At 48.1% G+C, this 24,422-nt stretch overlaps 5 protein-coding genes across 5 annotated transcripts; 4 read left to right on the top strand and 1 right to left on the bottom strand.

The window, feature by feature from the left end:
* Positions 1-360: 360 nt before the first annotated feature.
* On the top strand, positions 361-3,360 carry xlnR (putative C6 transcription factor; the record flags this gene model as incomplete). The annotated part of the gene is made up of 3 exons (XM_056915854.1): positions 361-793; positions 863-3,156; positions 3,217-3,360. 3 exons carry the CDS (start codon positions 361-363, stop codon positions 3,358-3,360), a joined length of 2,871 nt encoding a protein of 956 aa, XP_056760608.1.
* A 742-nt stretch (positions 3,361-4,102) lies between these two features.
* Positions 4,103-5,278, top strand: N7458_012473 (putative pyruvate formate lyase activating enzyme; the record flags this gene model as incomplete). Its single annotated transcript, XM_056915855.1, has 2 exons — positions 4,103-4,495; positions 4,550-5,278. 2 exons carry the CDS (start codon positions 4,103-4,105, stop codon positions 5,276-5,278), a joined length of 1,122 nt encoding a protein of 373 aa, XP_056760609.1.
* A 537-nt stretch (positions 5,279-5,815) lies between these two features.
* Positions 5,816-7,138, top strand: N7458_012474 (DUF92 domain-containing protein; the record flags this gene model as incomplete). The annotated part of the gene is made up of 4 exons (XM_056915856.1): positions 5,816-6,001; positions 6,079-6,293; positions 6,385-6,748; positions 6,812-7,138. The coding sequence occupies 4 exons, from the start codon at positions 5,816-5,818 to the stop codon at positions 7,136-7,138; spliced, it is 1,092 nt and encodes a 363-aa protein (XP_056760610.1).
* Positions 7,139-9,804: 2,666 nt separating this feature from the next.
* On the top strand, positions 9,805-11,750 carry N7458_012475 (inorganic phosphate transporter; the record flags this gene model as incomplete). Its single annotated transcript, XM_056915857.1, has 2 exons — positions 9,805-9,883; positions 9,970-11,750. The coding sequence occupies 2 exons, from the start codon at positions 9,805-9,807 to the stop codon at positions 11,748-11,750; spliced, it is 1,860 nt and encodes a 619-aa protein (XP_056760611.1).
* An 8,070-nt stretch (positions 11,751-19,820) lies between these two features.
* Positions 19,821-24,103, bottom strand: N7458_012476 (uncharacterized protein; the record flags this gene model as incomplete). The annotated part of the gene is made up of 3 exons (XM_056915858.1): positions 23,946-24,103; positions 23,835-23,921; positions 19,821-20,132 (listed from the first exon to the last, which is right to left on the bottom strand). The coding sequence occupies exons 1-3, from the start codon at positions 24,075-24,077 to the stop codon at positions 19,821-19,823; spliced, it is 531 nt and encodes a 176-aa protein (XP_056760612.1). The 5' UTR covers positions 24,078-24,103.
* Positions 24,104-24,422: the final 319 nt, after the last annotated feature.

Consider the following 24,422-nt stretch of genomic DNA (forward strand, 5'->3'; position numbering starts at 1 on the left):
CATTCTTGCCTCTATTATTCGACCCTGGACTACTCTTTCCCCCCCCCATTCTCGAGTCCTTCATTCTTGAAACGCCTGGAAAACGCCCAGTGTTTAACCTTCCCGGCTCTCGGATCTGGCTGGCAAAAAAAAAAGAAAACCAGGGTCCACCTCCACCGACCGCGGTCTGGGGTATTTCTTCTCTTCTGACACTAACTACCTGGAGATGTCGCTTGACTCCTGACGCCGCTGCGATTATCTGCGTTGACGCCGATCGCACAGCTTCAACCTTTGTCCCTGACCCGACCAAGGGGCGAAATCCCGGATCTGTACGATCTGCCTTGACTCTATGCCGCTGCAAGTCTAGTCCCGAGGCGAAGCATGTCGGCCACCTCCACCTCTCTCCAATCGTTCGCCAATTCCTACTCTCCTTTCTCGTCCCGATCGCAACCCACTCGAATGGCCCAATCTCAAACCCCCGGATTGGATACCCTCGCAGAAGGCTCCCAGTATGCGCTCGAGCAACTTCAGTTGGCGCGGCAAGCCAGCGCGTCCAATCCTCCGACTGATCCCGATGTCAAGCCGCTTAGCGAAACCGAGGCTCTAGAGCCCCAGCCCTATCGCGAACAGAATGGCACACATCACGGAGGCAGAGCCTCCTCCCAGCCGCTTGATCCCCTTGTAGATGCTCGGTCGGCCATTCGCAAGAACTCAACCGCCACTGCGGTGCGCCGGAGGATTAGCCGGGCCTGCGATCAATGCAACCAGTTGCGTACCAAATGCGACGGGCAGCAACCCTGCGCGCATTGCATCGGTAGGATCATTCCCCTGTTTTTATTGAAGTCCCCGTAGGTTCTCGACTCTAATTATCGCTTGATCCTAGAATTTGGGCTCAGCTGTGAGTATGCGCGAGAGCGGAAAAAACGCGGGAAAGCCTCAAAAAAGGATCTTGCCGCAGCCGCAGCGGTCGCCACTTCGAATGGTGACAACGCGCATCCAGATGGCGGGTCTGCACATGGCAACTCCCCAAATGGCCAGGCCTCACACGAGGTCAACGTGCCTTACGACCCGGCCTTCGACGCCGCTCGCGCTGTACCGGATTCCGCACAACAACCTCTGCGCAACCATAGCGTTCCGGGGATATCGAGAATGCAGCCAAACGCCCACTCTTCCTCAAGCCATCCCCAACAATCCGTAGGATCTGGCATTGATAGCATGTCGCTGAACTATGGGAATGTACCTGATTCGAACCGACCGTCCATGTCTGTGCCTGACCTGCGCTCTCTGCAAATGATGCAACAAAATGGAAATCCTCGGTCGCCCGGTGCAATGCTCCATTCTCAAGGATTTGGATCAGGGTATCATGACGGAGCATACTCGTTAATGAACTCGCACGAAGCAAACGCGACCTCAATCGGCCAGTTCCGACTCGCCGGCTCCGAACAAAATCCGTCAGCATCCTTCATGGGATTCTCCCCACCAGCACAGTCACCCAGCTGGCTTCCTCTTCCATCGCCATCCCCTGCAAACTTCCCGTCCTTTAGCATGGCTCCATTCGCCAGTTCATTAAGATACCCCGTCTTGCAACCAGTTCTCCCTCACATCGCCTCTATCATCCCTCAGTCCCTCGCCTGCGATCTTCTCGACGTCTATTTTACTAGTTCCTCTTCTTCACATCTGTCGCCGTTGTCGCCCTATGTTGTTGGGTTTGTGTTCCGCAAGCAATCATTCCTCCATCCAACGAAGCCTAGAGTATGCAGCCCTGGGCTCCTAGCCAGTATGCTCTGGGTAGCGGCTCAGACAAGCGAAGCGGCATTCTTGACCTCGCCTCCGTCGGCACGAGGACGTGTTTGTCAGAAGCTACTGGAACTCACTATCGGTCTGTTGCGACCTCTCATTCATGGTCCCGCGACGGGAGAAGCCTCGCCGAACTATGCGGCGAACATGGTCATCAACGGCGTCGCTCTGGGCGGGTTTGGCGTTTCAATGGATCAACTAGGCGCACAGAGCAGCGCGACCGGTGCCGTCGATGATGTCGCAACTTACGTTCATCTGGCTACAGTAGTATCGGCAAGCGAATACAAAGCGGCCAGTATGCGATGGTGGACCGCGGCATGGTCGCTCGCACGCGAGCTCAAATTGGGTCGTGAACTACCACCTAATGCTAACACGCGTCAAGACGGTGAGATGGAGGGTGAATCTGAATTGGACATGAATGGGAACAAGAGGCAACCATCATCACTCCTAAATTCGATGGGACATGGAACTGGAAGCTCGTCGGTTAATCTCACTGAAGAAGAACGTGAAGAGCGTCGCCGCATTTGGTGGCTTCTTTATGTGATGGATCGCCATCTAGCCCTTTGCTACAACCGTCCCTTGACCTTGTTGGACAAGGAATGTGAGGGTCTGCTGCAGCCGATGAACGACGATCTCTGGCAAGCGGGCGATTTCTCTGCCTACCGGCGCGCAGGCCCTGCCTTTGAATGCACTAGCCACAGCACCTTTGGTTATTTCCTACCGCTTATGTCTATCCTCGGGGAAATTGTGGATCTGCAGCATGCTCGAAATCATCCTCGTTTCGGGCTTCATTTCCGGAACAGCGGTGAATGGGAAAGTCAGGCCATGGAGATTGCCCGACAATTGGATGTTTATGCCCAAAGCCTCAAGGAGTTCGAGGCACGTTATACCAGTTCGATGGCTTTGGGTCCTGATAACGATACCGCCATGGAAGGCGCACATATCAACCATGTCAGCCCATCTGGTCGATCCAATAGCAGCACGGTCGGCTCGCATGTCAGCGAGTCAATTGTCCATACAAGAATGGTTGTCGCATATGGCACCCACATTATGCACGTCCTTCACATTCTGCTGGCTGGCAAGTGGGACCCCATAAATCTGTTGGATGATAATGATCTCTGGATTTCATCTGATTCCTTCATTACGGCCATGGGTCATGCTGTCAGCGCTGCTGAAGCAGCATCGGACATACTCGAGTATGATCCAGACCTAAGTTTCATGCCATTCTTCTTTGGTATCTACCTGTTGCAGGGTAGCTTCCTCCTACTCTTGACCGCGGACAAATTGCAGGGCGATGCTAGTCCGAGCGTTGTCAGAGCCTGTGAGACGATCGTGCGGGCACATGAGGCGTGTGTCGTGACTTTGAACACAGAATATCAGGTACAATACCCTCTCCTTCTCTACCTATCTTTCCGAGCAGCCTTACTAACCTCCTTTTAGAGAACTTTCCGAAAGGTGATGCGCTCAGCCCTCGCTCAGGTTCGAGGCCGAGTCCCCGAAGACTTTGGTGAGCAGCAACAACGCAGACGTGAGGTCCTTGCCCTATACCGCTGGAGCGGAGATGGCAGCGGTCTCGCTCTTTAAGCCTTCCGCTTCCCCGTCGCTGGCCGAGTTCAGCATAATATCTTCACATCGTTCACTATTCTCAATTTTAATCGATTCGGGTTCCAGATCTGTCCCTGATGATAGGGACAGGCTACGAAGCATGTGGTCGGCCCAAAAACATGAATCTGAATGCTTTGTTGCTTGCTTTTTGTATAATATATGTTGTTTCAACGAACATACCCCGAGGCGAGGCGCAAAGGAGCGCAGATGTTTCTTGTTGATTTTTCTTATTAATCTGGCACATATGAAATACCCTTTGAAACCGGTTTTATACTCGGTGATATTATCTCTGGACACACGATTTTCCTCAAAAAGTCTTTTCTTGTTTATGCAGTGTTCATCTTGAAATTGGGGTTTCGGATATTCCTGTGATACTTCGTGGAAAAGGCATCTTCAGAACGTAGTCAATGTGGCGAGTCGAGCAACGTGACCAGGGAATGGCAAAGATGATCAGAGAAAGTCACAATCCACCGTCACTTACCGAGAAAGGAGGGCATAAGTAGAGTTCTGTATGTAAAGCTCAGTAACAAAATGTTTTCTCCACATGAGGATCAGCAGTCCACAGCTCTAACAGTTAGGTATGACGTTACCGATGAGATAAGCCATATCAACAGCCCTTTCTCCAGATCTGACCAACTCTCCTCCTCAAACTATCACACTTCAAAGGCTTGGTAGACAGAGCCCGAGATCCAGAAGATGGCAAAGTAAATACATATGCACCATGTACACTTTTGCCAGACGCTCACATCGTATTCTCCCCACATCTCATCACCGTATCTCCCGTGGTCCCTTCGTTCTCAAGCGCTTCATCGGAATTCCCCCAGCGTTCCTCCTGGACGATTACACCCCCCAGTACCACCTGCTAAGCTCGGTTGACGCCTCAAAGAAACGATCCCTGGCATACGCACACTTACGCGAATGCAATCTGTGCCCAAGAAAATGCGGGGTAAACAGATATGAGACGACGGGGATGTGCTTGATCGGAGCGGAGACAGCCAAAGTCAACGTGATCGCGCCACATCGCGGAGAAGAGCCTTGTATCCAGGGATTCCACGGTAGTGGCTCAGTTTTCTTCTCCGGGTGCAATCTTCGCTGTGTCTTCTGCCAGAATCACGTAGGGAGAAATCATGTCTACCACTCCGAACGATGAGTACTGATGTTGTGCTAGGAGATTGCTCACCAACGCAAGGGATTTGACTTGACCCCCGAAGAACTTGCAGAATGGTATATCAAGCTTCAACAAGTTGGCAACGTCCATAACATCAACCTAGTAACGCCCGAACATGTCGTTCCTCAGGTCGTCCTTTCCATCCTAGCCGCAAGGGACATGGGTCTGCGCATTCCAATCATCTACAATACTTCGTCCTTCGACTCACTCGATTCACTTAAACTTCTCGACGGTCTTGTGGACATTTACCTCCCCGATTTCAAAGTCTGGCGGAACGACACATCAAAACGTCTCCTCAAGGCAGACAATTACACCGCCACAGCAATGGAAAGTATCAAAGAGATGCATCGACAGGTCGGTGATTTATCATTTACCTCAGACGGCATTGCCAGGAAGGGTGTTCTTTTGCGACACCTAGTCATGCCGGGTAAAGAGGATGAAGGACGAGAGATTATGCGCTGGCTGGCTGAGAATGTCTCGCGGGATCTTTACGTGCATATCATGGAGCAATATCATCCTGACGCACATGTAGGGAAGAAGAATCGAGTAACGAGGAGAGTTCGTATGGGAGAAGGAGAAGGTGATACGGCTAAAGAGGAGGTTCGGTATGCGGAAATCAATCGTGCTGTACGCGATGATGAACTCAGTTCCGTTCGAGAGGCTGCAGTCAAGGCTGGACTATGGCGGTTTTGCGAGGTTAATGAGCAGAAAAGTGCGTTTCATCTGTGAATCTCTCGTGGATAGTCCATCGATGTATATATACCAATCTTTTGCTGAGCGCAAAAAAACCTCACAAATCGAGGGGGATTGAGAGTAAAATTTCTTGTCCTCCGCCTATATGTGCGTGACCAGCATAGGGTTTTCAATCGAAATCCTGGAAATACTCCTTCATGGCCAGGGCTCAGGCATAGCTCTGGGGCTTTTAGTAAGGCATGAACTCACAACCTGCCGACCTGTTTCGACTTGTTTTGGAGTATCTCAAGCAATACTCCCATTGAAATTCCTAGATAGTAAAACTGCAGACAACCTGAAGGATAGACTAGATGCTCTTCTAGTCTATGATCCCACCAAAGGAAGGCCAAAATAGTTGTCATTTTGCATTGCTCATCGATATTTCGGGCTGTCATGATTGGACTGCCTGCCAAGCCCCACCAAAGCTCCGCCGATCGTCCCTCCCAGCTGTCAGCTTAACTCCAGGAAGACAGAAAGGACAGAAAGTCTTTCCCCCTTCTCAACATCCCTCGCTCCAACCCTTCGTCCGCCACGATGAAGCCAGTTGTTGGCCTCCTCGCGGTCGCTGGCCTAGTCTACCGAGCTTGGGCTCGAAAGTCGCTCACGCCGCTGGGTCTCGTTGTCGCAGGCGCATCAGCTACCGCACACGCCCTCCACCCGTGGTCCACACCATTCGCACTCCTCGCGGTCTTTTACTACGGAGGCACGAAAGTCACAAAGGTATGCGAAGAATTACAATAATCCTTTGATATAGCCCCGATCTATTATAAAGCTTACCCCTGTTCTTCGCGCCCTAGGTCAAACATGAAATCAAAGCACGGAAGACCCTCTCTGCAACTGGCTCAGAGGGAGGCGAAGGCCCGCGCAACCATCTCCAAGTCCTGGCAAACTCGGTTGTCGCGACAGTTCTGAGCATTGCTCATGCTGTTGTTCTGTCAAAAAGCTCTTCCACGGATTCCTGCTTCTCCCTCGGCCAGAGTCCCGCTGACATTCTCATGGTCGGGATCGTGGCGTATGGCCCCCTCCCCATCGAATTGTCATACCTCTATATTACTGTACCTGCTGTAAGAACTCGCTGACTCCGATCTCTTACGTTTCTTTAGAAATTATGCCGCCGTTGCTGCCGATACCTTCTCCTCCGAGCTCGGAATCCTGTCCAAGTCGAACCCACGTCTCATCACGTCCCCCACTCTCCGCAAAGTTCCCCCCGGTACAAATGGCGGTGTTACCGCAGCTGGTCTTGGGGCAGGTCTCCTGGGATCATTCTCGATCGCCCTGACATCCGCCCTCGTCCTTCCGTTCTGCCCAAGCAGATCCGGGATCCAAGATCGCGCCGTCTGGACCGTTGCGATGACTTTATGGGGTCTGCTGGGAAGCATTCTGGACAGTATACTTGGCGGGTTACTCCAGGCGAGCGTTGTCGACAAAAGGACCGGGAAGGTTGTGGAAGGCAGTGGTGGACGAAAGGTAAGCACAGAATACTAATTAGTTTCCTGCATTGAAGATACCTCAGTTCATTCTATCAAATAGGTTCTCATCCACCCGGGCTCCACGAAGCCAGCCGGCACTTCTGGTGATGGCCCATCTGCTGAAGTCTCGGGCAGCACACATCTCCGTAACACCGAGGCCGTTGCCAATGCGGCCACCTTGCGCGGAAGCCGTGCTACCGGCACTTCTGCAGGAGCCCAACCCGGCCGCCTTCATGATGCGAGCCATGAGAGCCGGCGCCTGGAGAGTGGTCACGACTGGCTGGACAACAATGGGGTGAACATTCTCATGGCTTTCCTCATGAGCGTGGGAGCCATGGGTGTTTCACAGTGGACCTGGGGAGTTGATGTGCGGGAGTTGTGGGCATAGAGAATATAGCCGCAGCTCTGGCTCGTCATTTCTAGAATATGATTGGAGGATCATTAGGGTATGTGTATAGGATACTTTTCGGAGTACACTGTATGTCTTTACGAAAACCAAAATGGCTAATGCAATGTCAAGAATAATCTTGCAGGATAACCTCTAGAATGGCCGAACGGCAAAGCCCAGAGTAGGCAGACAGGACAATTTGTCTTGGCACTTTTCCCAGATACCAAACCCAGACTAATGAGGAATTGGCAAACGAGAACAAAACCTACCTAAGAAAGCGTGTTGAATAATCAATTAACTTTGGGCGGAATCGCAACGAGCCCTGTGTGGAAAGTCAGTAGTTTCTGGGCTGCAGCCACAATTCATCGCTTCAAGAGTTTGTAGAACTATGGGATTCATCATCACATAGAGCCATGTACAGTGCCTTTAACAAGACGCTTGTCACAGTGCGCGTCGTGAAGAGATCATTGATCAGTTGAGTCCATGGACCTCGTACCAGCAACAGCTTTATTCTGATACAACATCGGCCATTGCCTGGATAGGAAGTCAAATGACGATCAGAGGCTGGGCACACGCGCAGCCAACAGCATGATGGCTTGCTAAGGGCGCCGGAGATTGAGAATCCTTTAAGCCTGCGGCGCCACTTTGCTGATCCTGACAGAGAGTTGGAGAGTGGACACAGATTTGATAGTAGCCAAACGCACTGACTGACAATCGCGCTTGGCGAGCTCTCGGCATTGAGACGTGCCAACCAGGAGAATCGTATAAATCCCGTGCAGGTCCCAATTCGGTCGACACACGCGACTCTTTTGATGGATCTCGGGGAAATTTCCAAGTTTTTCTTTCCCCTCTTGCTAGGCTCATCGTGGATATTTGGATAGACAGGCTTGCGAGTGGGTGTGGCCAGTCCAAGCCCTGGCCCACTTGCGAGTGTGTCAATTTTTCGCAAGTGGCCACGCGTGGCAATGTGCTCAATGCTGAAAGTGGATAAAGGGACTGATTGATAATGGATGGTTGATTCCATTCCATTTCATTTAGTACCCAATCATCCTCTTCTTTTTGACCACGCATTTATGTATTCTCGATGCTCGACCAAAGTACTTTGTCGGTGTTAGCCCAAGGTCGAGCTAGAAGAGGTGGCTTGCAAGAGAATATCGAAGCAAATGATCACTTATTCAGGCGAGTCGGATTCGATCGCTTCAGGGTGTAGTGAGAATATTTGCCTCGCATTATTGATTGCAGCCCCAGACATGTCACATCTGTACCGGATGTCCCGATAGGCCCGTGTTCAGTGTTGCGAGATCCAATGAGCACTAGAGCAATCGAAGTATCATCGAAGGAACCAATATAGTAACACCGAGGAGTACCTTGCAGTGTTGCCTACCAGTTCAAGAACGGAGGAGTGGGTGCATGCTAGAGAGAAAACAGTCTAGCGAGACAGACCATACCCATCGGGGCACGCGAGCTTGCCGCCGGGAGCCATTGGCGAGCCCGAGGCATGTCATTGGCCCCTGCGTAATATGGCATCTGCCATGCATCATGTACCGATTAGCCCGCCGAACATCAACGACTCGGGGTTCATCGAGGAATCGGGATTGCATCAAGGGCGTGGGAGATCTGGGATTGGCCTGTTGGTCTTTGGAGCCATGACCCGACAAGAGAATTTCGCGCTGCCAGTAGCGATGATGTCTCAGCTCGCCTCGTATTGCCGGCCTTTTTTCTTCGTTAACGCGATGGCTCCCCACGTGCGAGCAGCAACCAAGCACAACCAGGTACAGAGTTGTACAGTCCAAGGCGCCAAGACCATCGGAAAACGCGACGGAGACCGGGGGATACCACCCTGGTGGACTTTCTAGAACGCCCCAGGAGGGTAGCTGCGGTTAGCTGTGATGGGGGTGTGATGAGGATTGGCTGGCCAGCGGGGGGAGGGGACTCGAGTGTAGAGTGGTCTCGGAGCAGGCCCCAAAGCAGATGAAGAGATGAGAACCTCTCCTGGGGGCACGTGGGGGAAACGGAGCCCTCTTATAGGAAGCGGTGGTCCGTGAGGAGCCCCCGCCCGGAGCCCCCGCCAAGCCCGTTGGTGCGTGCCACTCGCAAGTCTCGCAGGATCCGTTCGAGATCTATAAGAATCCACCTCCGCCCAGCTTTGCCAAGGGCTGCCAAGCTCGCCCATTTTGCTTCGTTCTGAACCCAGCTCACTCAGTAATGAGTGCCCTCTTTCCTAACTGGTCTTCCATTGCGTGATTTTGCCCCAGTACAGACTACCCATTCGCAGCCACCATGGTCGGAAGTACGAGTCTAGAAAATTGCCAAGCACCTGGTTGACGAGGGGGGTGATGCTAATATCGCGAGTCCCTCTCCCACGTGTGGCTTGGTGCCCGTGAAAATGGCCCGGAAATGGCCATCGGATAGACTGCATTTCGCCTGTTGCCACGCCGGGCGAGTATTTTTTGGGCTCCAAAAATCCTGCCATGCTACGCGTGCCATGAGCCAAACCCACAAGCAGGACAAATGGGGGCCACCCATTGCAGAGATCGTGTCGAGTATCTTGTACATATAAAGCCCCATCTCGTTTCGCTGCAACGCCAGAATCCTCGTACTGTACCGCCATCCACCGTTGATCCCGCCACTGACTCGGCCCTTGCTCGCCGCTCAAGTGATTCAAGATGTATCTCCACCAGTATGATTATATCTTTGGTATCGGCACGGTGTTTGCCATGCTCGATGCCTTCAACAACGGTGCTAGTGAGTATACTATACACGAAGCTGCCCTATAATGGCCCCCTCCATTGGCTTCTCCGGTGCTAATTCATGTACTTTCTTCCCTCCAGACGATGTGGCCAACTCCTGGGCAACCAGTGTGTCCTCGCGGTCCATCTCCTACCGCCAGGCCATGGTTCTAGGCACCATCTTCGAGTTCCTCGGTGCCGTCACGGTCGGTTCTCGGACCGCTGAAACCATCAAGAACGGCATTATCCCCAGCTCGGCCTTCAAGGGCAATGCCGGAGTCCAGATGCTGGCTTTCACATGTGCCCTGGCCGCTGCCTCATCTTGGGTGATGTGGTGCACTCGTCACTCCGCTCACGTTTCTTCAACTTACTCCCTGATCTCGGCTGTTGCTGGTGTCGGTGTTGCTACTGTTGGTGCTTCCAAGGTCCAATGGGGCTGGAACGGTGGTAAGGGTCTGGGTGCTATATTCGCTGGTCTGGGAATGGCTCCGGTTATCTCGGGCTGCTTCGCTTCCATCATCTTCCTGCTCATCAAGTTCATCGTTCACATGCGCCGCAACCCTGTCCCTTGGTCGGTCTACAGCTCTCCCCTGTGGTTCCTGGTTGCTGGTACGATCTGTGTCCTCTCTATCGTCTATAAGGGTTCTCCCAACCTGGGTCTGAACAAGAAGCCCGCTGGCTGGATTGCTGGCGTGACTGTCGGTTCGGGCGCTGCACTCTGCCTCTTGTCGGCACTGTTCTTCGTTCCCTTCGTTCACTCCCGTGTCATCAAGAAGGATCACACTGTCAAGTGGTGGATGATCATCTACGGCCCCCTCCTCTTCAAGCGCCCCGCTCCTACAGATGCCGGTGAGGTCGCTGTGGTGCCGAACTATGCCGTTGTCCAAGATGATTTCGAGGACGAGACTTCCACCACCCATGAATCTATCGACGAGAAGAAGCCTTACCTCGACAGCACCCCCACTGATGCCAATGAGCAGCAAATGGTCAAGGCCGAGGCCACCCAGATGACATACAGAGAGATCATGGCCCAATCGGAGGCCCGTCACCGTGAGAAGCTCCTGAAGGGCCGCGGTCCTCTGGGCTGGGCTATGCGCTACCTCCGTGACAACCCCATGGGTGCTGGTGAGATATACGAGTGGCGCAACATCTTGACCCTGATCAAGCGCATCCCTGCCATCATCACCGTCGGTCTCCTGTACGGTGCTCACTACGATATCCACGGTGCCCAGAGTGGTATTGCCGGTACTCCCGAGGGTGAGCGCATGAAGCGGGTCTACGACGCCGCCGAGAAGTACCCCAACGAGGTCGAGCACACCTACTCCTTCATCCAGATTATCACTGCTTGTACTGCCTCATTTGCCCACGGTGCCAACGATATTGGTAACTCCGTCGGTCCCTGGGCTGCTATCTACTCTGCCTGGACTACTGGAAACCCCGCTGCTGCCAAGGCCCCCGTCCCCGTCTGGCAGCTTGCCGTTCTCGCCCTTTGCATTTCTATTGGTCTGGTCACCTACGGTTATAACATCATGAAGGGTAAGCTACAATATCCACCTGAGAAGTTCCACCAGATACTAATCATTTTCTCAACAGTCATGGGTAACAAGATCACCTACCACTCTCCCAGCCGTGGCTCCTCCATGGAGATGGGCGCCGCCCTCACCGTCCTCGTCTTCTCCCAGTACTCCCTCCCCGTCTCCACCTCCATGTGTATCACCGGTGCCACCGTCGGCGTCGGTCTCTGCAACGGTACTCTGAAGGCTGTCAACTTCCAGCGTGTCGGCCTCCTGCTGCTCGCCTGGATCATGACCATCCCCATCGCCGGCACCCTTGGCGGATGTCTGATGGGTCTTGTCATTAATGCCCCCCATTTCGCTGCTTAAGCGGACTGCCCGAATTGGGACGGTCCCTTCGAAGCTCGATTTTCCTTTTTTGTCATAATGTTTTCATAGAGTAGGATGATATCATCTGCATTTTAATTCCATGTCACACTTAGCATGAAAAATTTGTTTTGAGCAATTGAAAAATTTCCTATAATAGTGTCCCAATAGTTTATATTCCACTTTAGTCTATTTCTCGGTCGTCAAATCGGCTAAGATGTGAGGTGCAAACTATTAGATGGGAGGTTGAGAATCTTCGCTTCCATTCCAGAATTTCAGGATTAATTTGTATACAGAGTGGATTCTTTACCGCTGATTAAGAGGTGACATCCGCATGACTTCAAAACAACAACTTCAGCGCCGAATTGAATTTTTGAAATATCTCAGGAACCACGCCAGTTAGCAACTTCTAAGCAACGGCAGTTTCAATTTAACTCCCTGCGCTTCATTTTGATAGCGGTTTCGAATCCTCTCGACCGATATTGGAATATTGCGCGCATCAAAGGGCGTTAGGCCGGTCCCGCAAGGAGCCTCCGGAGGCCTATTGAAAAATCTGCCACCGAACAGAGAGCGCGTACTAAACGCTAACCACACCGCACGCGACCTTCTCAAAGAGCTAGGAAGGAGTTAGAATGCTGCAAGACCAGCTCCCAAGGTCGTCAACTTCCTCCAGTAGGTAGAAGACCTGACGAAGGACCTCCTGTCGACGCTATTAACCGACTAGCAGGATGAACTAGGTGCTCTCCGCAAGGAAATACAGGCTATTAAGGCGGCCGTTAAACCGCTAGCGAGGTAGACGGTTCGATCGTTCGCTAAAATAGTCCGTACAGCGCCTACACCCGCGCACTATCTCTCCTCTAGCAGCTCATCGAGCTTACTAACGCGCCCCGCGGAGGTAGTACGTGACCGCGAGCTAGTAGTCTATCTTAGTAACCGCTCGCAGGTTAGCGTATTCCGCCGCCTAACGAGCGCAGAGCTCACGAAGCGCGCGAATTAGGCTAGGGCGAAGGCGGCTAGAACAACTAACACGCTACCTCTCGTATTAGTGAAGATCCTCGTATCCCGCTAGCTAAAATCAGGCGATCTCCGATTTACTATACGTAATACAAAGGAAGCCAAGATCCTACGCACTTATCGTAATAAGTAGCTAAAGGGCCTCTACAAGACGGTATTCATCTATATACTAATATAGGGGATTATCGTGCACGATGTTAATATACGCTTGCTCGGCGTTAACAAGGGGTTAGACGATCTTAATAGCGTCTAGGACAAGATTACTAAGGACTTGTTAGCGAGCAATATACAGTACTAGGGGGAGAGGGCAGAGATTACTAAGATAAGCTAGCTTCGAATCCTACCGGGAAAAAGCGGCTCTCTAGTAGTCGAATTCACTTCTCCTATACTAGCTAATATAGTAATCGATAAGGGGGTCCTCTAGGACTACGATAATCTAACAGCTATCCTATACGATAGGGCGGCTCGTATACGGTAGTACTTTAACTATTAATAATATAGCTATATAGGATCTATCTATACTAACACCGTTAAATACGTATACTACGCCGAGGGCTATTAGTCTCGGGATTACCCTCGGAAAGACGCGCTAGAAAACAAGTACGCTAATTATAAGGGCGTATATACTACATAGAGCACGGAATATAAAGCATACTAGCGGGAGGTAGAAAAGGTAGTAGAGCTATCGAGGTACTGGGGAAGATATTACTATATCCCGGCTCTATATAGTATCAACTAGCCACTAGCGTCCTTATATCCGTCCTCCGCTAGCTTGTAGGGAACACCGAGAGATCTATTATCGAGCGAAGAGCTCATTAGCGGCGTCGAGGGTAGCGGTCTCACGCCGGCCGTATAGCCTAGCAATAGGGGTAAGGGTACTAGCCCTATATTAGTAAGCTAAATAGGAACTAGCCTATAGGCTAGTCAACATATAACTAACGAGGGCGCTAAATCGGTGACAATAGTATCATCAGGCAAGAAGAGGAGGAGGCTACGAAAAACGTAGAGGAATAAGGGTATATCCTAGATAATAGACACGAGCAAGGACGTAAGCAAGCCGACGAATAGCTAGTCCTAAGGATAGCTAATTATCATCGAACCCCTAACCGACGAATAACCGCCTACTATCGATCACTTAACCAAAGAACAACTAGTAATTCAATTCTCCACAGAGCCGAGTACTTACTAGTTCTCTATAGGGAGTAACAGCGCCCTACTATCACTAAGCGCTATAGACTTTCGACTAGACAGGCCTAGCTCACAGGCTACCACTAATAGTAGCGCCTAATTAAAGGCCGATAAGGCTAGAGCGAGAACAGCTAAAGCAAGAGAGGCTAGGGCAAGGAAGATTACCGAAAAGAAGGCAAGTAGCAATAATACTAGTAACAAATCTATACGCGTAATAGACCTTATCGAGACGGCTAGCTAGGAACGGGTTGAATTAGAACTTAGCTTAGAGCTAGATAAGATTAATATAAGAGATCTAGAACGCTAACTCGATAGACACAGGAACGATCAAGACTACTAGCTATCGTCACTACCGGAATCGATATTATTAGCGCAAGAGGGGGAGGAAAGTAGGAAGCGGAAGCAGCCTTATAGCGAGAAACTCTCTCTTAATATCCGCTTAGTAGGAAGACGCAGGGTACATAGCAGGAAATCTTCCTAGACCGAACAACAATAAATTATTATAACCACTAACAACTTACACCGAGGAACCTTAAAATATACTAGTATAATATATATAGATCGAAGAACGTAGTAATAGTATAGTTTCTACGTAAGCAGAAAGTTATTAGCGCCGATGTTATCGCTATTCAGGAGCTATAGGAGAATCTATTCTAGGATAACACTTACTACCCGCTAAAACAGACGTATAAGCTGCTATATCCGGCAGCTAGCGAAACAGGAGGGAGAGCGAGGATATATATATTTATATCGAAGAGGGTCGGAGAGTATACTTATTTAGCACACTCCTATAACTATCAGGAAGTAAGAATCAAGACTAGATCTAGGGAACTATGGCTATTCAATATATATAACGAATAGTAGCGATAGGGCATACTCGACTAGTTAGCGGGTCTACTACTATTAATACAGGAACAGAGAGGAGAGAAAGGCTTATACCTGATTTTAGGAGATTTTAACCTATACTACCCGCTCTAGGGCAGCGACGATACCCTACGCGATACGAAAGCGGAAGATCTCTTAGATTTAATAGAGATAGCAGAGCTAGATAACTAGTTAACACCGGGCACCGTTATACGCGACTAAGCAGGCTACTAGTTAATAATCGACCTCGTTCTTATATTATACTCCCTATACGAGTAGATAGTCGTATACGAGGTCGACCGTAGTATTTATACGGATTCTAATCACCTTCTAATACTCACCCTACTCGAAACCAAACTTCTAGAATCAGACCCTATCAGACGGCGGAACTAGAAGGCTATAGACGTAGAGAAGTTCCTCACCTTCGTCTTATCTAACCTTAGCACGATATAACTACTAAGAGAATACGCGCCGCGCGAGATCGACTATACAGTCGACTATCTTCTAGATATCGCCTAGCAGGCAGCCTAGGAATCAACACCCTAGGCAAAGCTATCAATATAGGCCTGCTAAGGATAGACTCCCGAGTACATAGAAGCGATTAAGGTATTACGCAGATAATATCGACGTTATATACGTATACACGACGATAAAGACTAGAAGTAATACACGTTAGCAAGGAACGCGAAGAGGAAGGTGATTAGGAAGGCCCTACGCCGCGGCTTCCGCTAGTAGGTACGAGACACGGTCGATCGAGACCCTCGCGGTCTATAGAAAGTGTCGAAATAGGCTAGGACTCGTGACTAGACGCAGACGTTAGGAAGTAGTAACGTCCCTTCTCTAAAGATAGAAGATAGAGGATTAGTAGAGACTAACCGATAGAAGATCGATCTACTTCGCTAGGTATTCTTCCCGTAACCCCCACAAGCTGATCTCTCTAATATCACCGAATTAAACCCTTTACCCCCTAATCAGATCTTATTTCCACCGATCAGCTAGTAGGAAGTACGCGATATAATTAAACGTGCTCTACCTAATAAGGCGCCTAGTAAAGATAGTATCCCGAACCGCGTATAGAAGATACTAGTAGATAGTAGCCACGAATTCGTGGCTATTCTAACGGCTATCTTCGACGCATATATACGAACAGGCTACAACCCTCGTTACTTCTAGGCGTCTATCACAGTAACACTCCGTAAGGGTAGCCTACACGACTTTCGCTAACCGAAATCGTATCGGCTAGTTACCCTACTAAACACCCTCGGTAAGATCCTTAAGTCTATCGTCGCTACGCGTATTATATAGGCGGTCGAGAAATACGGGATCCTACCGAGGACGCACCTTAGTAGAAGAAAAGGGATTAGTATCGACTACGCTATTTAGTTAATCCTCGACCGAGTACATCAGGTATAGGATATAGGCAAGAAGGTTAGTATACTACTACTCGACGTAGCAGGTACCTATAATAACATCTCCTATAAACAGCTCCTATATAACATTAAGCAGCTCTAACTAGGCTAGTTCGTGCTATAGATTATATCATTTCTTAGTAACAGGAGCACCCGTATTAAGCTACTAGGATATCTCTCGGACAGCTTCCCTATACTAACCGGTATCCTACAAGGATCGCCTATCTCACTAATCCTATTCCTACTATTCAACGCCCCTCTAATCACCGTATACAGCCTTAGGACAGGCGCTACCTAGTCCGTTAGCTTTAGCTAGGTAGATAACATAGTAGTCCTAGTCGAATTAGAATCATATCACAACAACATAATAACACTAAAGAAAGTACTCGATAAGGCGAACCTATAGGCTAGACGCTATATAGCAAGATTTATACCCGACAAGTTCGAACTTATTTATTTCACTAACCCTCGATTAAACGACAACAACTAAATAGATACCTAAGAGGATATTCGGCAAGAGGACAACACCCTAAACGACGAGTACAACGATATATACGACTTCCACAGAGCACACCCTTAGGGCAACGACTAGATACCCGTTAGAATCAACAACTTATTAATACAACTAACATAGTCTACTAAGTACCTTAGTATCTAGCTCGATAAATACCTCGATTTCAACACACATCGCTAGAAATTACTCGCTAAGGCTAACGGCAGCCTTAAAGCCCTCCGGGCGATAATAGGGTTAGTATAGGGTACCTTATTAGTAGTAATACGGAAGGTCTACTAGGTAGTAGTAGTACTATAGATACTCTATAGGGTATCGGCGTAGTACTACCCCGCGGTAAGGGCTATACTAGCCGGTGAACTACGACGTACTATCAACGAATTTACCAAGGTCTAATAATACGCGATAATCCTTATTAGTAGAGCTTTTAAATCTACTAGTATAGCAGCTCTTAACGTCGAGCTATTTATAATACTAATTCACCTACTTATAGACTAAATCATCCAGGAATCGGCAATACGAATCTAAATAGGAGCTATATAGGCGTAGCTAGAGTACCTACGTTAACAACAATCCCTATAGGAGATCAGAAAAGGGGGATAGAGCCCCCTTAAAGCCTTAAGATAGAAGAAGGATAGTATCTTAAACTACTAAGGATAGGAATCTCGGAAAGCGTTTATTCTAGCGCTATAGGAGGCACGGATCCTATACGTTATTAACTAAGATATAGAGATTACGCGCGCCTTATATAATAAGATTAAGACGGAGTCCCTATTCCAACAGGCCCTCTCTAACTATACCCCGATAGTTATACAGAATCGCCCCCGAACGATTCTATTCTTTATAGATAGAAGTAGATATAAAGGCCAGGTCGGCGCTTTAGCCGTTACCCCGTATAAGGGGATTTTTTAGCAGCGATATCTTAGAACCACCGACGAATTAATAGTATATATTACTAAGCTTAATAGTATTAAGATAGCGATTACTAGGTTCGTCAACTAACAACAAAACGATAGCAGGCCTATAAAGCTTATTATCTTCTCCGACTACTAGGCCGCTATCTAGGCAGTACAAAACCTAAAGCGATCATCAGGTCAGTTCGTGCTCGATAGTATTTATAACCACGTTCGGGTCCTTCGATTGCTATAGCAAACACCTACGGTCGATCAGATTCCTATCGAGATCCGTTAGATCCCTATATACGTAGGCGTTCCTAGCAATAAAACTACTAACGTTAAAGCAAAGTTAGCGGTAATAGGTAGGGGAGTAGAGAGGGGCAGAACGGGCTTACTATCCGCCGGTGATTCGGTAGCTAATTAGATCTAGTCCTCCGGCGATCAAGTCCTTCTAGCAACGATTATAAAGCGTCGTATACAGCAACGTATTAAAGAGAGATAGGCGCAAGAGTAGACAAGGGAGACAACTAGCAAGCCGAACTAGCGATTAGTAAAGGCTCTAGACAAGAAGGTACTTCGGCTATTCGAATCTCTTTCGAAGCCGTATACCTCGATTTTGATTCAGATACGATCAATACGAATCGCACTAAATCATTTCTTATTTAAAATCAAGACGGTCGAATTAGATAAGTACTACTATAGAGAAGGGTCTCAAACACCGAGACACGTCTTAATACAGTACCTATTATACGCTAATCTAAGGAAGACGTTCCTTAACAAGGTCCGGATAACCGACCTTAGGGATTCGACGGATTATAATACAATCATATCGTACTCGCTAGCCACCCGCTACGTAGCCGAATTTATACTTCAAACAGGCCTTCTAGGACAGTTCCGGCACGTCGAAATCGAGCCAGAACCACCGGAAGACAACGAAACAACAAGCTAGGACAGACTAGCAGGCACAGGTAGTAGAGACGCTAGATAGGAGGAACGCTAAGCCTAAGACCGACTAAGAGGTCTTAGAAGACTACATCTAACAACAGCGAACACCACGAATCGAGAACGAAGCAGGAGGATAGGAATACCGGAGAGGGAAGGCAGAGATAGAGATACAGAGGAAGCAGCAGGCCAATATAAGGGCGAATTAAGAGATATATCGTAGGATCGAGGGCATAACGGGCGTTCTAGTACTGTTTCTAGGCTGATTTTCTATAGCAAGACGCCGTTTTCCTATATATTTACTATTTCATACGCGTGGGCTAGCGTTCGGATCACTCTTGCTTCCGCCGGAGGAAGCGCCTGCATAGCCATTACGCCACTAGTTAGGCTGCAACAGGTTAATAGAGTATTAATTGATTGATTGATTGATCCGCATGACTTCAGACTATCTTCCTTTTCTTAATTTCCTCTTCGGCTATCTTTTTACTAGATTAATCGCTCTCGATGTTCGACCTAGACTCAGTCAACTATGAACTTTGGTCCAAAAAGCTCTTCAGATCAAGGACTCAACAATTTAAGCATACTGCCGTACGTCATATTGATATGCCGCCGAATGACAGCCTCGTGGAGTTCGATCTGAGGCCGGGTAGATCCGCGCAGGACGATACCCACGGGGCCTAGCCAAGCCCCGTAGCGCTTACGCAGCAAGACATGTTTGCATAAAGGTAATTGAGGGGGTGAGACAGAAAGGAGACGTTTGATAGAGAGTGGGTCGTAGGGCGGATGAATAGATTGTGAGTTAGTGAGGTATAAGAGAGGAGAGTAAAAAGGGAGGGTCTATTTAGGTGAATATCGATGGTACTTGAATAACTATAAAAGTTTGTCTTCTTTTTGAATTGCTTTGTTGTATGTGATGTGATACTCTGTGTCAGCGTAACGGCTATCTCGGGGGAGTTATATCAGTTGGTCAAGTAGAGAGATTGGGGACAAAAGGGTAGCGTAAAAGAAGTAAAAAAGGTAGTGAGTCAAGCCACCATGTACTGTTCACATAAAACTGAATCTTGATGAGATTTCGAGAAATGATCGAAGGAGGGGGTTCCCTGAACATGGCTCTCGTTATGCACCGATGAGACAACGCCAACTCTACCGGCCATCAGTATCTAAACACCCGCCTCTTGTTGTACCTAAGGTAGGTTAGCTGTTGTATTGACATGAGCACACCTTATAATTCTTTTCCAGACGGCTAAGTTCACGTAGGATTGGTGCTGTTACTAATCCTCACGTTTTCTGCAATGTTGTTTAGCGGGCCATAAGAGCCACAGAGAAAACCAGATTGTCTCACGTAACCCACAAGTCTCAGGCATAAAAGTAATATTTCGGAAGCGAAAACAATACTGGCCAGATTCCACCTTTTAGAAAATCTGACTACAGCTTGCAAACTGCAAGCTCTTGCCTCTAGATCACTCGCCGGAAGCTTTGCGGCATTAGTGATAAATATTACCGGATAAACTTTCTGTTTGGTGGCCAAAAGAATGCAAATTTCTGGTGTAATCTTGGAGTACTTTTGGAGTTCAATTAATTGATTTGTTATTGTGTTGACCCCCAAACAGAAGGGGATCGCAGGTTCGTAGTAGCCCATCGACAAAGACCGTCCATACTCTCACATGCCCACCGTGAGATGGCCATGTTTGATCTATCGATAGTGAACGTAAACACTCCTAAAGAGCACAGTTAATTCATTAACGCTACCTACCCAGGTAGGCAAGAAAAGAAGCACAGCATTCCGCCGCGGTGGCCCTCATAATTGTATCAGGCGCAAAAATGGCCAATTTCATTACGCAGCGTCCGCGACACTTTTTGGTGTCCTGCTGCCTCCACCATTTGGGGACGTTGATCCACTCTCCGAAATGGCCAATTCGAGCCGTTTGCTACCGACACTGTTTGGTGTCCGTTGCCTTCACCATTTGGGCGCAACGGTCTACTGCAGTCTCATTTGAACGCCTCGTTCTCAGTTCAGGTTGAGGGGGTCAAAAACTGGCTAACTGTCTCTAGAAATTAACTAATTATAGTACTTCCTTGCAACACATTTTGTGTCGCGGAGACGGCGATTTGAACCGAAAAAGCATACCAGTTTCCTGCTTGTTGACCATCATATTGTACACCGATTTACTATGGGCAATAACGGAAAACCTCTGGATTATTGATTCAACCATTTCACCGATTTGTTAAGAAAGATTTTATCATCCACTGCGTTGTGAAAACGAGCTGGCGACCCATATGGTGACGGCAGTTTTACGAGGGCGGTTAACGTGCCATTTTTGTCTTTATAACGTGAAACAACACAAGACCACAGTTTATTTTTGTGAGGAATAACATGTCTTTTCTTTCCGTATCGAAGGTTCAAATATTCAGCTTTTACAATTGGATTTTAGGACCTGTATTCATTGCACTTCTCCTGTCAACCGGCATTTAAAAGCACCCGTCTCTAAAAGCACCAGTCTCAGCCCCCCATCTGATAAGTCCTGTTCCATCTAATAAACCTCAAAGAGCAAGATATCAACTTCAAATGGCTGCTTTAGAAAGAGCCCAATCCAATAAACCCTCTACAAGAAAGTTGATTCGTCAAAGGCAGTACCGTCGCAAGACAAACATGATGAAAAAAGCGTCTGAATATAGCAAGATGTGTGATGCGGATATATGCGTTGGTATTCGCATGCGGGAGACCGGTCAGATACATATTTTGTCCGCGGATACTTCGGGCTTTTGGGCTTTTCTTCCTTTGCAATTGGTATGTAAACACAAAATGGCACTATCCATCAGAATGAACTCTAACTTGTCAGATTTCCCATTACCCGACCCCGATTGTGATGACAGATCACGATCTAAAGAAAGCCAAAGAAGATACAGCTTCTAAGGACCCACGATAGGCTCTTTACAGCACAGTATTACACTCGACTTAGGGTTTCCTCCATAGAATACCGGGAATTAAGGATGTTGCGTTTCTCTGAAATGTCCAATATCGTACTTGCGAGGCCAACAAGTATATCAAAAAGGCCGCATTTAAAGCAATTGTTTACTGTAGTCTATAAAATGATAGGAAACTGCTTGAGTATAGTTATAGTAGAAAAAGCTCAGCAGCTTGACTTTGGAAGAGTCGAATTGACATATCTGGTAACTTGGATGAAGAGGAATCATGGTCTAGCCTTGCAATGAACTTTTTCGGGAGAGGTATGGTCCTCTGAGTAGTATGACGATGCTGGCTTTAACCAGCGAGATGGGTGCCTGAGGAATAACAATGGTGCCGCTGCCCGATAGGTACAGTAGTTTTCGAATTCAGTTCTCAACACTCTTCAGACTTGATTCCCGGATAATAAATCCGAAAAGTGCGACTTCTGATTGGATATTATTTTTTGAGTACTTCAAAGTAGACCGCTTTCTACAATACGTCATCAGTACCATAGGTGATGTATTTTACACGAAATTTGCATACACATGCTACCTCTCATCTTTTCGTGATAACCAGCAACTTTCTTGCAAGGAGGCTTCCCGCTAACGGGTTATTTACCTAGACGACATGGCTCTCGCCTTCAAAGTTTGTCCTCATCCGCGATAGGATAGAGAGCGAATTTTTTACCACATCTGAACTCCTCACTACAAACTAACTTTCAGTAACTAGGTATGCTGCAGTGATCAACGCTATGTCGTGTCCTGCTATCCCTGCCATAGCCGACAGCGTTTATTGGAAAATATGCTCCACCCAGATCGATAACCATGTCGATCACTATGTCGATCTTTATGTCAACCACTCACTAAGCAGTAAAAGTCACCCTAGTCAAATGCTTTACGGAGTACATGTTTTCAAGGTTGGCATGGTGGGATAGGATGGTAAGGTGTAGAAGTGAGAATATTGAAGGGCTTGCGTTGGGATAGGGCATACGAACGACGGGATCGCGTGGGTACGTATGCGACGATATATTTACTTCAAGTTATAGGATTCCTATGCCTGCGACAATTTATAACCATAACGCATATAGTTGGCACGAATGTAGTGTTAAAGATAAATTTTTTGTACTACACATAGGTAAACATAGGTAAACATATGAGCAAGATCCATGGACATAGATAGTCTTGGTCTCAAGATATCCATAAGCCAAGTAACAAGGAGTGATCGGCAACCCGTCGTGAGAAGCTATTTACCGTTTCAGCTACGCCACCAAGCAATGATCGTCGATAGGGTCCCGATACTAAGCTAGAAATTGGGTACTCTGGGGCAGGCCTCTAGGTATAAAGAGGACGTACTCCCTCCCAGTTCTTTGAAAATGCCAATCATTTCGGTTCTCTTGTCATTTATTTGCCTGGTTTTGGAAATCGGACAAAATATGCAGGTTTTTACCATCCTCTTTACGGCCATGTTTACGACCTTGGTGTTTGCAGCTCCTGTCGAAGAGCCTAATAACCAGCTGACCCAAAAGGGATCCGGGGAAGTGTTTGACGGGCCCTAAAGATACGTTCAAGGAGACAAGCTAATCCAGATGGGATGTGAATAGGCCAACAAAGAGTTTTGTCACGAATGCAATTGTCTTGAGGTAAATTATTTATAAATCTGGAAATTAATTCAAGGAACGGGGCTGATCAAGATGGAATATCAACAGCAAGCACTCAACAAGAAGTGCCGAGCGTGCAAAAAATGCAAATTTGTCTATAGTAGACCCCTTTTCGGGCTCTTCGATCCTTGAGGTCTCAATAGAGCGAGCAGCTTTATTACCTGAAATGGGGCGTTGTGCGGGATCCTCACTGAGAGGGGAAGGCAGCTGCACATGGAAAAAAATGAAGGGTGGGAAGGCGGAAAGGGACGAACGCAGACAGACGACGATCTTGCCAGATTGCTAGATCTAGTTTCAAACCAGTCGATGTATCATTACATTTCAATTGCAATACGCTTTTGGAAGGGACATGTTCAATACCACCAGAATTCTGCCAAACTAATAGATCAAGCCAGGATGATCACTAACATGGCTTGGCGGGTGCAGAATAGTGATGGTCAAGATTGATGGGGCGGTCGAGCGGCGGCCAGGTAGTAGAAATTACGGGTGGAAAGGCGGCCGTTTCTGGCGCCAGGAGCTGTCATTTTCGGCGGCGATTTCACAGGTCCTTATATTCTATGTGTATGTGTAAAGGATGAGAGAATGATCTTCCGTCCTCTGGCGTTATGGAATATTTCATCTAGTATTCGCTCGACGAATTAATTGATCTCAAGGCCAACTGGAGCCAGACCGGCTTCTAGCGCTTCGTGAAGTCTCGGATATTCTTCATTCGGGTAAGTTGAAGCCATAAGATTGAAAAGCGGACTCTAGGTTGAAGGAAACATACTTACTTCAACATTGAAGTTGATGGAGGCTGGCAGCTTTACAAATAGCTTTTTGAGCGGGGTGAAGGGTCCGTGGATAAATGATCCTCGTGTCGTCAGGTTTACCGCGGCTCCAAACTGAACCAGGATTAGCGTCATTCGAGTGACCCACACCGTAGGGTAGCCTAATATGGACAGTATATAGATGTTGATGGAAAATATCAGCACATACGATGCAAGAGGGACAAAGGAGAGAGCTAGAACAATGTTAGGGCATTAGGCAGCTAACTTGAAGCTATCTAGGGAGTAAGAAGCAGTATGTCTGGGGATAGAGGAAAAGATCGGGCAAAGCCAGAGAGCCCTCGAAAAGGCGTACACAAACAAAGGAGACAAACACCAAACACGAGCAGATAGTGATGGCCATAGAGATCTCCGCCATTAGTTACATGACCATCATGTCATCACATATAATTATACATCACTCTTTCTTCTGTTTATGCGTCA

This window comes from Penicillium daleae, assembly GCF_028827525.1.
Source record: "Penicillium daleae strain IBT 16125 chromosome Unknown utg000009l_segment0_segment0, whole genome shotgun sequence".
In the NCBI taxonomy this organism is placed as follows: domain Eukaryota; kingdom Fungi; phylum Ascomycota; class Eurotiomycetes; order Eurotiales; family Aspergillaceae; genus Penicillium; species Penicillium daleae.